Below are 15,754 nucleotides of genomic sequence, written 5' to 3'. Positions count from 1 at the left end.
AAGTCAAAACCTTGAGGAGAGTCCAGAAATCCAAGATTTTTTTTTTTTTTTTACAAGCTTTCAGGTGACTGGGCACAAGCCAAAGTTTGAAAATCACTGAAATTACATAGAAGTAAACCAGTATTTCCTAAGCATATTTCATGCACCAGATGCATATATATGGTATTAGGCAAGTGATTTCTTATTTCACTGAGGAATAAGCTGACCCTCAGATATAGTGATTAGCTAAGTCTCACCCTCAGAAGAGTTAAAATTCATCCCCAACACCAAAGCCTCAAGCCTTTCCACTCCTTGAAAACAAGGATCAGGCTTTGGGGCCTCCCAGTGGCTTCAGCATTGCAAGGTCAATGGAGACTTGTTTGAATCAATCAACAGATATCATTGTCTGAGTATGATGCAGGTGTGACTGGCTAGAGCTGCATTTTGATTTCCTAATGCTAGTAGGCCTGTTTTAAAACCAGAATTTCAATTAACAAAACCAAAGTAGGTACCAGCTGGGATTTGCTGGCCCTAGCAGCATCCTCTATGTAGTCCTAACTCGGTAGCTAGAGCCTAAGAGGCAAAAAGAGTGAGATCAGCATATTTTTATTTTTGAATTGGCTCAACAGTTGTGAGATAATGAAAGAGTCACTAGATTCAGTAGGAGTAGAAATCCAGGTTAAACACAGCCATGCCACTTATTAATCACATGAACCTAGACAAGTTCTCTATACCTTCATGTTCTCATCTACTAAATGGGTAATAATAACCTTCTCTCCCTAAATATAAAGAATGTATCTTTGTATCCTACATAAAATAATATGATCCTTGGGCTGGGGATATAGCTCAATTGGTACTGAGTGCTTGCCTTGCATGCACAGGCCCCAGCAACACACACACACACACACACACACATATATATACACACACACAGAATATGATCCTTTATTTGTAAGGATCAAATACAACTCTTTCATGGAAATGCTTTTAAAACGTCGGGTTCTGTACTTGTCACTTGTCATCAAAGTCTGCAAGCTATCAGGTACTTTGAAACTGATGAGGTGCCAAGGTGAATGAATGTGTTCCATTGCCAGGAGCGAAAACACTTGGGTGACCTCAAAGAAAAGCAGGTGTGACAGCGAACTGGTTTCAAAAAGAGAACTATGGTTTGAGACTGAGATGGCCCTGAAAAGCCTCTGGGCAAGCACCAGCCCCAAGGACCACTTTCATTCTCCTCTTTCCTGGGCCTCCCAGCCTCTTGCTCCCGGCATCCCCGCCTCTCCCTGAGCTTCAGCTCCATGCACAGTTCTCAGCACACAAGCTGGCTTCCTGTCCTCGCTCCAGACTACTCCCTCTTAACTTTGGCTCCTCCCTGACCATGACAGCCTTGCCAGCCCCTCTCTTTCCGTCTCATCTTTTGGCTTTCACTCCTGCCACCAGATGCCATGCTCTCAATTTTTAAAATGTGTTTTTAGTCTTCTACTAACATAATTGTACATATGTATAGAGCACAGTGTGATACATCAATACATGTATAGTAATGATCAGAACAGGTGATTAGCATATCCATCACTCCAAATAATTATTTCATTGTGTTTGGAATATCAAAATCCTCTCTACTTACTATCTTAAAATATACAATTAATTGTTATAGACCATATTTCTCTTACTGTGCTGTATAGGATGTTAGAAGTTATTCCTCCTGTCCAATTAGTCCCCTATGTCCCTGGGAATTTTCTAGTTCAAATACTAGAGAGCAGGACTCTGATTGATCCAGTAACCTCTGTACTCCAGAGCACTATTCAGCCTGTGAATGGGTTCTTCTTGGGTCCGGTGTCATCCTGGTCCAATTAGCTGTGGACAGTGAGAAGGCTAAGCATCATGTGCTCCCCCTCCACCTGCTGCTCAGGCAGAAACTGTAGACAGATCATTCTCCTGTGATGCAGCTGTGGTGAAGGATGGAGGGAAAGAAATTCTGCTCCAAACCCTGAGCATTCACCTCTCCTTTGAAGGCTCCCTGCTCTTGACCGGCATGCCCAGTTGTCAGTCTTGTCACTACTTGGTGTGTGTCTCAGTGGCCTCTCCAGCATACGCTTGAGAGGCAAGGCAGGAAACTGCATGTGCCGTGCTCTCTGACAAAGGCAGCAGAAACGAGCCAACAGCCCTACTGTGACACCTGAGAAAGCTCTTGCCAACAGCCCCCGGGAAAAGGCTGGGCCCTTAGCCAGAGGCAGACAGTGAGCAAAGACTCTCTAGCCCCATCCCTGTGCTTTCGGCCATGGCCATTCACTTGAGGCCCTTTGTACAGAGCAGATGACAGACTCAGCCCCAATGAGCAGACTTCTCTCCCCCACGTCTGCCTTGAGCCATTTACATGATGATTATTTTCTCAGCCTTTTCGTCTATTTATATAGTTTGAAAGTATAACTAATTTGGTTTGATTCCGTAGATCACAGATGTTAGACTTCATAGATGAGTTCAGCCATCCACTCAACTAAAATGCTTCCTGAGCCAGAGTAGATGCTGAGTAAATATTTGATGAATAAATTTTAACAAATTTTGTAGGCAAAAAGAAAAGTCAGTAACAGGAAGGGACTTGGCCAAGATCACCTAACAAGTTGGTGGCAGGAATAGGACGAAAGCCTAAATTTCCAGGCACAGTCCAAGTATGTTCCTTTACACCATGACTCGGGGACTGTTTTAGTCAACTGTACACCACTGTGATAAAAATACTCAAAAGATGGGGCTGGGGCTGGGGCTGAAGCGGTAGCGCACTCGCCTGGCATGCAGCCCAGGTTCGATCCTCAGCACCACATACAAACAAAGATGTTGTGTCTGCCAAAAACTAAATATATATATATATATATATATATATATATATATATATATATATATATATATTTAAAAAAATTTTAAAATACTCAAAAGAAATGACTTAGAAGAGGAAAAGTTTATTTAGGGCTCATGGTTTCAGAAGTCTCAGTCCATAGATGGATAACTTCATTGCTCTAGGCCCAAGGTAAGACAAAATCATGGGTGAAAGTCATGGAGAGGAAAGCAGCTCACCTCATGGCAGGGTCTAAAAGCAGAGGGAGGGAGGGGAAAAGGGGTGGAGGGGTCACAGGTAAGATGTACCTTGGCACATTCCCAGGGACCCACCTCCTCTAGCTATGTCTCACCTGCCTGCAGTTATCACTTAGTCAATCCACTCAAGCTAGGAGAGACCAATCAAGATACAACTCTCATAATCTAATCATTTACCTCTGAATACTCCTGTGTTAATGCAGGAGTTTTTGGGGGGATACCTTATATCCAAACCATAACATGGACTCATAAGAGTTCAGGCTTGCAAGTGCCAGGCACTTTATTTTTAATCCCCACTAAGATATTGTCACCAGTCACTAGTGTGCCCTCTCCTTGAATATATCCAGTGACTTGTAATGCATAACCTTGTAGATCACCCGTTCCATTCATTTAGTCCTTCAACTAACAAACATTTAGTTTCCTAGATACTTTGCTCATGGAAAATGCCCTTAGCACTAGATTCAAAGATGGATTGAACATTTCCTGCCCTCAAGCATTTTACAATATTTAGACAGATATATACACACAAGTAGAATGCAACCCAACATAGGAAGTGGCTGTCTGCTCTGAATATGATGAAGTTATTTTTTATTTCAACCTAAGTCTCTTTCCCAAGGGCTGTAGTATTTATTCATTGAACCTAGGTCAAACTATTAGGGTCATAGAACAAAGTCTGATTCTCATTTCATGTAATAGTCTTTCATATATTTTAAGACAGAGGTCGTACTCCCTTGGTAATAAGCAAAATTCCCAATTCCTTCCAGAATTCATTATTTGAAATGTGGCTTCAAGTTCACTTATCTTTCTGGTTGTCCTTCAATGAACATGCTGTAGTTTATCTTATCAGGCTCTTAAATGTGGCTCCCAGATGTGAACTTCTGAACTCCTAAATATGATTTAAAAGTTCAATGCAAAGATGAACTTCCTATCATTGTCTTCATTTTAAGCATTGAACATTTAAAAATACAGGAAAAGGAAATAAGAGTTTAGTTACCAATACAATAAGTACCACTGAGTACTTGGTTGTGTTTTTCCCTCACCAGACTCTCCAGATAGGATGCCTGTCTTCAGGGAGCTCTCAGTCTTACTGGTGGAATTCCGTTTTCCCACAGAGAAATCATTAACCAAGAACCAAGACCAAATGCAATCAAGGGAACAATCTTTTTCCTAGACCCCTCCTGAGAGCTGCTCTTAGTAGTGCTTGGTAGACTTCTGAGTATGATTGAAAACAGATCTCCCAGTTCAAATGCCGGTGCAGAACTGGCTTCAAGCCCACACTGTCAGGGGCTTTGTCAACTTTTTGTCATCGCATTGACCTCGTGGTTTCAGACTAAAGGCCTTTCATCTGCAGAGAAAGCTGGGGCACCTACAGGGACTGACACCTCACAGGCCATGGAACAGCTTTCCAGCACCTGGCACCTGCCCGGTGCCAATCTAGAGGACGGAGGGAAGAGAGTTCTTTTAGATGTTGGCATGAGTCTGCTTGGGATGGGGCTTCAGGAAGAAAACAGGTTTAATTTACTTTGACAGTGCTTTCCCCAGGAGAAAATTTGTCTAAACACCCTGCCCCTTTCACATTAGGAACATTGTGTGTTTGCTTTCCTGTTTTTACCATGGGGAGTTTCTATGTGTTTTGTGTGTATTTGTGTGTATATGTGTGTTTACCCCCAGTAACCCACATTTCCTTGTTTGGATTCATTAGGCCAAGTTAGTATGTTATTTTAGTTCACAAATGGAAGGCATGTGTGACCCTTACTTTAAACCAGAAGAATAATTTCCAGGTCCTGGACCAACTTCTTTACATGCACAGCATTACCCTGTTTTCTCTTTATAACAGCTCTCTGAGGTGGGTGCTGTGATTTCACAGATGAGGAGAGTGACATGTATAGACACTTTGTCCAAAGATGCATAGCCAACAAGAGACCACCTAGCTCCAGAGCTCAAACTTAGGTCCAGGCCATATAGCACACACCTGGCTGCAGGTAGGATGTAGTTCACTTACCAGATCCACCCCTATCAACTATGTGACTTTGAGAAAGTGACTTCAGCTCTCAGTCTCCTTCTGAGACTAAAATGGTAACCAAGATACCTAGACTTTTCAATTATTATAAGGGTTAAATTAGAATACATGATTATATCCTCATAGTTCCATTTGAGGGAACATGAGGGTTTCTGTTGCGCTCTTCTCTCAACCTCAAGTTGTAGAATGAAATCTTAGCTCTGATATCTAGTTTGTGTCCATATTTCCTTTTGGTTGCTAATAATAAACCAAGTCCTGGCATGTTAGGAACAGAGGGGGTGTGATAGATGTAACCTAAAGTATAAGGTTCACTAGCTGGAGTCAAGGTGGGAATATTCAGGCACCCAGTTGGCTGTCGGGGAGTTCAAGTTCCATCTCATTTGTAGCATTAACCTCCATCCCCCTGCAGAGTAGCCAGGAGGAGGCTTTAGTAAGTGGACAACTGTTGGGCAATAGGTGGGCCTTGGTTCTTCAACCAAAGGCTCCCAAAGAGTTTCTAATATCCATTCTCACCATTGAAGGAAAAAACAACAGAAACAGGAAGGAATTGTAGGTAGTAAACACAGGCTTCCATTATCTTGGACACATCACGAGGGAATAAGACATACAGGAGGTTTCGAGAAGTCAGGAAGGAAGGCCTGAGGCTGGTGAGGGGAACTTGCCCTCACTCACACAGCTGATTGCTGCTGGCTCTGGTGCTGAGGTCCAACATCAAGCTCCCATGACCACAGTTTTTTGCTGCTCAAACCAGACAAGAGGCAGGTGGAGGTGTGCCCATGGCATGCGAGCTGATTGAGAAGAAGGCCACCTCTCCTCACCCAATATTACTACCTCTGTGCAGCAGTTCCACAAAGCAGTTGTCCTCCTCCAGGGGGTTTACCTGTGTGGCATTTCAGAAGAGAAAAGCCAAAGACAACAAATGCAGCCTGATTTCGCAGGCATTAATCCTAGATTCCAGAGGACTTGAGTATCGGCTCTGATCACCTTTCACCCTCTCAGAGCCAAGCTAATGATTCATTTCTGATCAAGCGTAGTGAACAGACAAAATGGACATTCTAGTGGTTCCCCAAGGCCTGTGTGGTTTCCTGACTCCCGTGTCTCCTCCGTGAAGGAGCATCATTGTCCTTCTTCCTTCTGCACATGCCCTTTGTATTTCCAGCAACCCTTGGTTCCACATCCATAGAACTCACCAGCTCAACACGTGTCCAGAGAGTACACTAAGGATACATTAAACTGTGCATCCCAAAACTGGTGGAAGGAAAAACACGTTATTCAAAATGAATTTTCCTACACAGGCCCACTGCTATGATAGAAAAACAAAAGCTGGAAAAGAAAATGACCCCCATTTTCCAAACATAGCACACACCCAACTATGAAAATCAGTTACTCATAGGCAGCTGAATTTTTAATTCAGAGCCAAGCAGATCTAAAGGTACACCTTCCACTAATTGAAAGCATCTGCTGTGTGAGTGTGAGCACAGGGGGTAGAAACTCCCACACACTAATTGGGAACATGCAACGTATTTATCCAGTAAAGTTCACACTTTTCCCAAGCCAGAGTGTCACTTCTGCCCTAGAGTTAAGCGTAGAGATATCTGGTCAGTGGAGACTCATTATGTATGGGATCACAAAGGATCTCAAGTTGCTGAAATCCCTCCAAACAGAAGAAAAACTGTATATTTAAACATTTCATCAAAAGAAAATATTACCCAAATTGCCTCCCTTCCATTTCTTATTGCCATCTGAAAATTATTTCACACCTTTTATGTCTTCTAAAACTTCTGCTTTCTCTGATACCAACAACTCAGGGGGAGTTTGGTAGCATGCAGGTGTCCATTCTGTCACATGCAGCAGCCAGCACTATGCTTAGTCTCAGAAAATGTATTTCCTCACTTTTTCACTCTGAGGCTTTGGGGGTAGATGACAAGCAGGTTTGTATCTTGCAGACTTCATAAATCAGAATCTAGAACATGTGTAACGTTTATCTGTGGTTGATCATGTTAAAAATGCAACTGATAACTAAAGTGATCTTATTAAGAGACATATTTTATACCTTTGGGTTTGAGAAGGATCGAACCATACAGTTTTGGATCTGGGAGGGATCTGGAAGAGCATCTAGTTGAATTCTTTCAGCGATAGCAATAAACATTTACTGAGAACCTTTAGTATACCAGGGTAAACCCATAAATGAATAAGCCCAGTTTCTATCCTCAAGCAGTTCAGCTAACAAAGTCAACTATATGGTACTTAATAGGGGTGATAAAAAGAGTTCTGTGCATAGCTCAGCTTGTTTAAGCTGCCAGGAAGACCTTTCAAAGGAGATGGCATTTGAATTGGATTTGGAAGAAGGAATAGAGGTTGCCAATCAGAGATGTGTGGGAGGAGCAAGTGAAATGAAAGATCAAGAAAGATCTTCGTCAAGAAAGATCCAGTGATATAGCCCCAGACTCAATTTTTTTTTTTTTTGTACCTACTATTGAATTCAGGAGTACTTAACCACACTGAGTGACATTTCAGCATTTTTTTTTTGAGACAAGGTCTCACTAAGTTGCTTAGGTTCTTGCTAAACTGCTGAGGCTGGCCTTGAACTTGCGATTCTCTTGCCTCAGCCTCCTGAGTCACTGGGATCATAGACATGTGCCACTGCACCCGGCTAACATTCTTATTTTCAAAAAGGACATTCAAGCAGGCCAGTCTCAGCAACTTAGCAAGGATCTAAGCAACTTAATGAGACCCTGACTCAAAATTAAAACTAAAAAGGGCTGGAGATGTAGTTCAATAGGAAAGCCCCCCTGCGTTCAATCCCAGTACTGTGGGAAAAAATGAAAACAAAACACACTATTCAAAATGAAACTTCTGAATGGTTTTGTAAAAACAAGAAGCCACTACCCATTTAAACATCCAGGAACATGGACTCTTTCAGCCAAAGCTGGTGGAGAGCAGATAGGCATAGGACCCTACCTGTAAGCCTCGCACTGGCAGAACCCAGACCACTCGCCCTGAAATGAGGCCACAATTGGGTTGGATCTCATGTTCTTGTTCACTCCATTGAATGAAATTTCCCACTCATAAAAGGAACCACACATTTGGACTATTTTTCTGAACTTTTGAAATCTTTTCCAAATTGCTCCTGGAAGATCTTGGGGAAAGGCCTTTCTTAAAAGTGTGACAGTGCTGTAAATGCCCCCTCTGCCACCTATCCATCACCATGCCATCCTTCAAGCCCATTCTTCTGGCTGATTTGGAGGCTGGATGGGGCTGATTTTGCCCCCGTTCCAGCTGCCACTGCCCTGCCCTTAACGCGCTGCCCCATTTAAAATCTTGATGCCTCTTCTCCACAGTCATATCTTAATTAATGATGGACTCTTGGAATTTTAGAACAGAAATTATCTCTTCCATCACCTTCATCTTACAGATGAGAAAGCTGAGGCCCAGAGAGTGGAAGGAAGCCAATTTAGGTCACAGAGCATGGCCCTAGAAGTACGGACCCCACACCAGGTTTCCTTACCTCCGGGTGGAGCTTTTCCTCTGCCCCATGCTGCTGCCCGGGCTGTTTAGTTAGGCTGCACATTTCTTACAGGCAGACTTGTGTCAGATGAACCAACATCTCCTTGAACAAAGGCCTCAGTCTTGGCATCGTGGCTGATCATTGTGACCAGAGACAGCAGTTTGAATCCTTAGCTCCATCTGCCTGACCAACCTTTTCCTCTGCTTTCAAATTCCACTCTCCTGAACCACTCAATGACCTCAGGGAAGTCACTGCCCTTCCTCCAGGTCTCAGTTTCTTTCTCTGTTAAATAAAAGCACTGGGGTGGATGGTCTCTTGGAATCCTTCCAGCTCTGATAGTCCTAGAATCGTCTACCCTTCTAGAGGTTCCCTTGCTGCCTTCAGGACCAGCCTCATTGTCCCACGTGCCTTCGCTGTACATCCCCCTGGTGTCTGATGTGCAGTAAGTTCCCTCATGGCCCAGATGGCCTTGTATCAGGGAAGGAGACCAGGCTTGGAGTCCAGGAGCCTGATTTCAAATCCTGTCTAGGTGATTTAGCATCTATGGCTGTCAGCAGGTCACTTCATCTCTCTCAGCTGCTTTTTTTTTATTTTTCAAGTAAGATATGAATAACAATACATAGGGACTTGTCAGACTTGGTGCAATGAGACAGATTTGTAGAAATATGTGGCACAAAGAAGGTGTTCTGTATACAGTTGCTTCTTTGCTTTGTTCTGCATCCAGCTCATTGAGAAATGAGCTGTTCCAAATAAGCAGATTCTCAATAATAGGTTTACTAACTAGAGCTACAGAACATTGCCTAATTTTATATTAAAAATCTTTCTGCTATTAATTCTGTGTTTCCTTTGTATATCACACAGAGGTATATGCCAAAGATATTAGGAAGAGTTAGGAAAAGTAACATTCCTACAAAAGGTAGGCATGATAGGTTCTGGGGACACAAAAGAGAATAGGGAGGAAAATGTCTGTGCCTTTTGAAGAAGCTCAAATTTTTCCATCTGGCCCAGTGGGGGACCTTTGAAGGGTTTTAAGCAGGAGAGTGGCAGGATTAGGTTTATCTCAGGGAGATCACTCAGGTTGCCAGGGGAATAAAGCAGGGTAAGGAGCAAGAGGAGAGCTGAAAGGCCACAGTGATGGGTGGTGGGGATCTGGGTGGATAGATGGAAAATCACAGGAAGAAAAAGAGATTTGCAAATTCCCAGCAGCTTTATGGAAAAACAAACGAGTGGAATATCAGCCTACCATAGGGATAATATAAAACACTGAAAAGTATACTCACCCAGGAACCCCACTCCCAAACTGACCGCCGCTCACAGGCTAAACCGTTTTCTCCCAATGGCTTTCAGATAAAGACCTTCTAATGCATTTGTTGAGTCAAAGTTGATTCATAAAAACTTGGTTCAGGGAGACATTTTTCAGAACACAATGTGAATTGAGGTGTACCTCAATAAGGTGACTGGACACAAATTGCTCAAGTACATGGGTCTTGGGTGACCTGAGGCATGCTTCTGGGCTCTTATCTGGTTTCAATTTACCTCCTCTTTTCTCCCTCCAGAATCAGTGGACAACTGCCCCAGCAACTGCTATGGCAATGGTGACTGCATCTCGGGGACCTGCCACTGCTTCCTGGGGTTTCTAGGCCCCGACTGTGGCAGAGGTGAGCACTGTGGTGGGGCTCTTGGTTTCTGCTCCCAAGACCCTTTGGGAAGCTCAGGTTCCACTTCTCAGACAAACTGCAGAACTCCAGGACACCTCACGGTGTGCCCAAGAAAGGTTCCCTAGGGTCATTCTTCAGAAGCCCTTCAATGGAATCCTGTCCACCATTGTTATCCACTGTGGGCTACGAGAGTGGTCAGGAAGGGAGGGACTGTACAGGGCAGCCACAGTGAATTTAGTGTCCCTTGTAGGAGCAGGCAGAGTAGCAGTGGGGGTTCTTTTACAAAGCTCATTTCCCCTTTAGAGGAGTGATCAGCTCTTCCCAAGCATCTTTGAAGTTTCTCTTCACAGGAGTGTGATTTCTCTCAGGCCTGTGGATGGGGAGCCTGGGAAGCGGCTCCGTTCAGACCTTCTGACAGCGCAGGGAGAATCTTAGTTGAGACCACCAGGGAAGGACCTGGGAGGCCAAGCTTCTCCTCTCCACACGGCCCTGCTGTTGCCTGATATTTAAGCACATGCGGTGCTGACGAAAACCACTACTGAGAGAGTTTTAGAGGCTACCCACAACCTGCCTTGTGCTTTTGGTCTTCATTTCTGTCCTGGAAGAATGAACAGGGAAAATGCCAAAGGAGGCCTGTAGTCCTGAGGATTTGGTCCTCCCCTTGGGAAGCTGAAACGGCCTCCTCTGCTGTTTTTCCACCACTTCACTCATACAGCAGCCATTGGCTTCACACCCATTTGGGATTTGGTCCTTTGCTGGTCACTGTGTTTACAACATGAAACAAGGCCCAGCCCTGGGAGCTCCCAGTCTGTCCTGGGAGTTAGACAAGCAAATGGACAACGGCAAAGCAGCACCGTAATAAGTAAAACATGACAGCAAGGTTAAAGCGGACCGTCTCTGCTTGGAAGAGAGAAGGATCAGCTCAGGAGGGGTTTCCAGACAAGGCAGCATTGGACCCAAGTTCTGAGGCTGATGGAGTTGTTTATGAGTAGAAAGCAGAGATGGTTTCCCAGGCTCAGGGAACATGGCTCAGCAAATACTATGCCACGATGTCACTTTGAGAGTTCTGCTTATTTTAGCTAATGTGAAATAGACTCCATTTGAGGCAGCAGAGCTGGCAACCCCAGGAAGCACAGTCATTACCTGCTGAGTGCTTTAAAAGGGAAAGGAGTCAGGTGGGGCCAGGGGAAGGTAGCACAGAGAGAGATGAGTCATTCCTCCTAACAAGAATTACTGTCTCATCCCATATGCACTTAAAGTTTAAGAGTCATGTATAAAACAGCCTTACTGTATCTTGGTAAGACTGGCAAGTACTTATAGCACAATGCAATATAATTTATTTTTATATAGTGTCCTTTGTAGAGATGATCACAAAACCCTTTACGCTAAGAGACAGAATGGAAAGATAATACTTTAAAGAGCCAAGTTGGGCCCAGCTCTTCTCTCAAGGGGGCAGTGGTGTGTGGGACTGGAGTGGAGGCCTAAAAGACAAGGGAAGCAGGGGTTTGCTGGGTTAAAGACAGCAGTAAGTGGTGTTGCAGATGAGGTGTGGGGAAGGGAAAATGGAGTGCTATTAGAAGGAGAGCATTGGAGGAGAGATTCAGGCTAGCAAGGGGCCCAGCCACTGCCTTTTCCAGGGAGAACAAGAAGCAGACTGCAGCTTCCTGTCTGAGCTTCCCAGCAGCCCCCGGACCACACCAGCTATAGGAAAGGGATGGAGAAAGCCTCACTCAGTGGGCAGCAGCACTGGGGGCCCTGCACCTCGTGCTTTCACCTACAATTCCAGATGTGTTTAACCTGGAGAGAAATAAAGCAAAAGAAACGTGACGGGCACATGTCTGGCCATCAGATGTGTGGCAAAGTTGGGAATGCTGAACGATGACTCATGCCAGGCTTCTGGCACTGTCTCCCCAGCCTCCTGCCCTGTGCTCTGTAGCGGAAATGGCCAGTACATGAAGGGCAGGTGCCTGTGCCACAGCGGCTGGAAGGGTGCCGAGTGCGATGTGCCCACCAACCAGTGTATCGACGTGGCCTGCAGCAACCATGGCACCTGCATCATGGGCACCTGCATCTGCAACCCTGGTTACAAGGGCGAGAGCTGCGAGGAAGGTAGGACATGCCAGTGGCAGCTGTAGGTCTGTCCTCTGAAATAGAGGCCAGTACACAGTGCTAAGAGGAAGCCTCCCAACATCCCTGTGACCTCTGCCCTTGATGCTAGAAGTCCGCCAGCATCTGTAATGGTCCACAAAGGGGACGCGGGCTGTCACTTACTGCCCATTTATCATATCAAGGTTCTGTGCTAGAAGCGTCCTAACACCTAATGTCAAACCCTGTTAGGAGTTTGCTCGACTGTTCAGTGGCAGAACTGGGTTTGGCCCAGTCATTCTGGCTCTACAGCCCAAGTTCTTTCCACTTCCCTCTAAGCTCATCTGCTCTTTCCTATCTCCATTTCTCAAGTCAATTTCTACCACAGACTTCACACTCTGTCTGCCTTTATCATACTCCTATATGTGTGTGTTACTGTGTGCATGCATGTGTTCACATATGACTCGTTGGTGCTCATGAGCATGCCTTTCTCCTTCATAAAGCAAATGTGTGGCTAAGTAAATCAAAGATGGATTTAACAATGACATTTAGATTTTTTTCTGGAAAATCTAACTGAGTGAGCCGGATGAATATTTTTGTCTTATAAATGAAGAAACTGAGACCCAGGGAAGGGCAGTGACCTTCCCATGATCAAAATCTGACCAATGGATTCAGCCCAGATCTTCTCCTTTGGATTTCCAGACAATAGGAGGAGTCTCACTCACAAGCAACATGAAGGAGCTTTTATGACTGCATATTCTAAAATCACATATATGTTTGAGTCTGGCTCTGTACTGGCTTGCCTCTGTTCCTTCATCTATAAAATGGGAATACCTTCCTCAGAGGGCCATTGTGAAGATCGAATTAAATGACCCATGAAAACCACTTAGCTCAGGGTCTGACACATAGTAAATGCTCCATAAATGTGGCTTTTTATTGTTAGGATTATCCTGGGGACAAATGAAGCACAGTTCCTGTTTTACCCACTCATTTCACCCAAGGTCTTTTGAGACAGAGGGACTTTGCCATTTGCAGTTAATGAACGATGCTGTGCACTGTGGTTATCACCTGTTCACCACCATGTAGCACCCTGGCCCCTTCCCCTGCCCATGCCAGAGACTCCAAGGAGAGCTGGCCTTCTAAACCCATTTGGTATTTGACAGAGAAGCTCCTCATAGGGCATTATTTTCTCTTAAAAGAAAGTACTAACAGGCCATTCTCCAAAGATAGGGTACAGGAAAGGATTGAGACAGGTTTCATGCACCCCCACTTCCCCAAGAAGGGCTGGGCATTCATCAGTGGGGGTGACTGGGGCTGTTTGGGAGGAGGCACCAGCCCCTAGAACAAAGTAAGCTGGCTTTCTTAGCCCGAGAATTAGGGACCTTCCTCTGCTCTCCCTTTCCTTTTGGACACTTGAGGTGGACACCCTGAGAAGGAACAGGAGACACAAAGGAGATTCCACCCCTATCCCCATCTGCATAATGTGAGCTCAGGAGGGGAACGTGTCTATCCCCAGAAAAGCTGTACTAGACGGTGCCTCAGAGCCGCAGGGTTATTTACAAAGAGAAAAATGTTGTTCAGAACTTTGATTTACGTTATCTATTTGAAAAGAAATGCTTTTACTCCTGCTTTCTCTTCTGAAGAGGCCCATCTGGGACTGATTCCCTTTATTATTTCTTTCTCTGGCGAGGCGTCATTACATAGTCCTGTGTTTATAATAGGGTTTTCTTGGGCCTTCCTCCTCCTCCTCCCCCTCCTCCCCCAGCTCTGTGCTAACTGTGTTTATAAAACATCAGCTAACAAGCTTACTTTTTTTCCTCTCTCTTCCTTCTTCTGAAGTTTATTGCCCCATATTTTTTAAAGCTTGAACTGAGCCAGCAGGACGCTTGGAAGGGGTGGGGGAGGGGCAGAAGAGAACAAACTTAGATCTTTTGCAGTGAAAAGCGAGACGCTGAGTTCTTGGTCCTGAAGGTGTCTAATTGCTTGTGTGGTCACTGGAGCATGGAATATTTGGGGGAATGGGTTGTGTCTGCAGCCTAGTCATGCAGGCCTCATCATTTCATTAATGGGCTAAGCTTCTGCTAGGAATCCTGGCTCAAAAGGCAAGCTCTGCAGTGGGAAGGGGAAAATAATGTAACTGTGAATATGCCTTCTAAGAAGAAACTAAGTCAGCCCCTTGTAAACCAAGTCAGCCCACCTCCCTATGAGTGTTACCCTCTCCTCCATCCTGTGCTCCCACCCCTGGCCTGCTGGTTCTTCCCAGGTCATGCACAGCTCCCCGTGAAGTAACTAATGCTCAGATATTGTCCCAGCATGATGGGAGGAAGGCAGCTTTGGCTCCATACTGGGGTTGCTACCACCCCAAAGGCCCAGGAAGGGGCAGATCTAGTCTTCCCATGACCTCTGTGGCAGAGCATCATTGTGGCATAGATAATGGCCCTCAGTTTAGGATCAACAGAGCACAGGGACAGCATCCATCCTGCTGGACCACTGCCAGTCCATCAAGGATCCCTGGAGCTGCTCCCTTCCGGCCTTGCAAGCCTCTTTCTAACCCTCCTCTTGCCCTACACTCGCTTTACCCAGTTGACCTGCAGAGAGGAAGGCCTCTCCTCAGTTCCTCCTGGTCTTTGTTCTCTGCCGAGAGCGTGGGATTCACTTTGCTGGTTCCTGGGTCCCTTCAGACTCATTGCAACAGGGGAAGAACAGGACTGTGATGCCAAGAGCCTCCTGCTACACTGGACACCCTCTTGGCCTGCTCTCTAACAGTGTAGATTTATAGGTTCCACCTGGAGGGTGCCCTGGGATTCTCAGAGGCCACTTGAACCGGAAGCTGAGGTCCAGCACTCACAGAATGGGAAATACCTTTATAGGCCTTGGGGTAGGAATTGCTGAGTTGTTTCCTGTCAAATTGGAAAACTCTCTGGATCTAGGGAATTATCAGAGTAACCTAATGGGCCAGAATAATCCTTCTGAGGTTCTGAGATCTGAGGCAGGTCATGAGAATTTATCACTGTTATTATTTCATTATTTTTAATTACCAGGAACTCCAACAGGTCATGTTTTAACCATTACTAAATGGTGTCCAGAGACTGCAAGGGAAGAGGGTCTTTGCCTTCATTTAGCTTTATTAATTCTCCACATTGCCTATTTCTTTCAAGTTTTGTTTTCAATTCTATTTTTAAACCACTTCCTGCATTTATGTAGGTATATATGCAGTATGCAGTTTTGAAATGAGTAAGATTGTAGCAGAAAATAGCAAGAGGCCTAGACCTTGAAAGAATGATTCCAGTGGAAATTCCTGTGTACTACAGTGTGATCTTGGGCAAGCTATTTAGCTTCTCTGTGCTTCTGCAGTTTATAGCTACTTAGTTTATACAATTCCTTTCAAGTCCTCAATGTCATTTGGACCTTACAGCAACC

At 44.9% G+C, this 15,754-nt stretch overlaps 1 protein-coding gene across 3 annotated transcripts in view; it reads left to right on the top strand.

The window, feature by feature from the left end:
* Positions 1–15,754, top strand: part of Tenm4 (teneurin transmembrane protein 4) — a 1,383,002-nt gene that overhangs the window by 1,235,891 nt on the left and 131,357 nt on the right. For all 3 annotated transcript variants that reach the window (XM_058578572.1, XM_058578574.1, XM_058578573.1), the window contains 2 exons: positions 10,148–10,249; positions 12,164–12,358. In XM_058578572.1, coding sequence (XP_058434555.1) covers positions 10,148–10,249; positions 12,164–12,358 — 297 coding nt within the window. The remainder of the gene's footprint in view (positions 1–10,147; positions 10,250–12,163; positions 12,359–15,754) is intronic.

The sequence above is a fragment of the Marmota monax genome, unplaced genomic scaffold, assembly GCF_021218885.2.
Source record: "Marmota monax isolate L192 unplaced genomic scaffold, Marmota_monax_Labrador192_F-V1.1 WCK01_AAM20220418_F8-fsc00068, whole genome shotgun sequence".
NCBI classification, from domain to species: Eukaryota; Metazoa; Chordata; class Mammalia; order Rodentia; family Sciuridae; genus Marmota; species Marmota monax.
The sequence above is the reverse complement of the archived record's forward strand: the minus strand, read 5'-3'. Positions and strand labels throughout refer to the sequence as shown.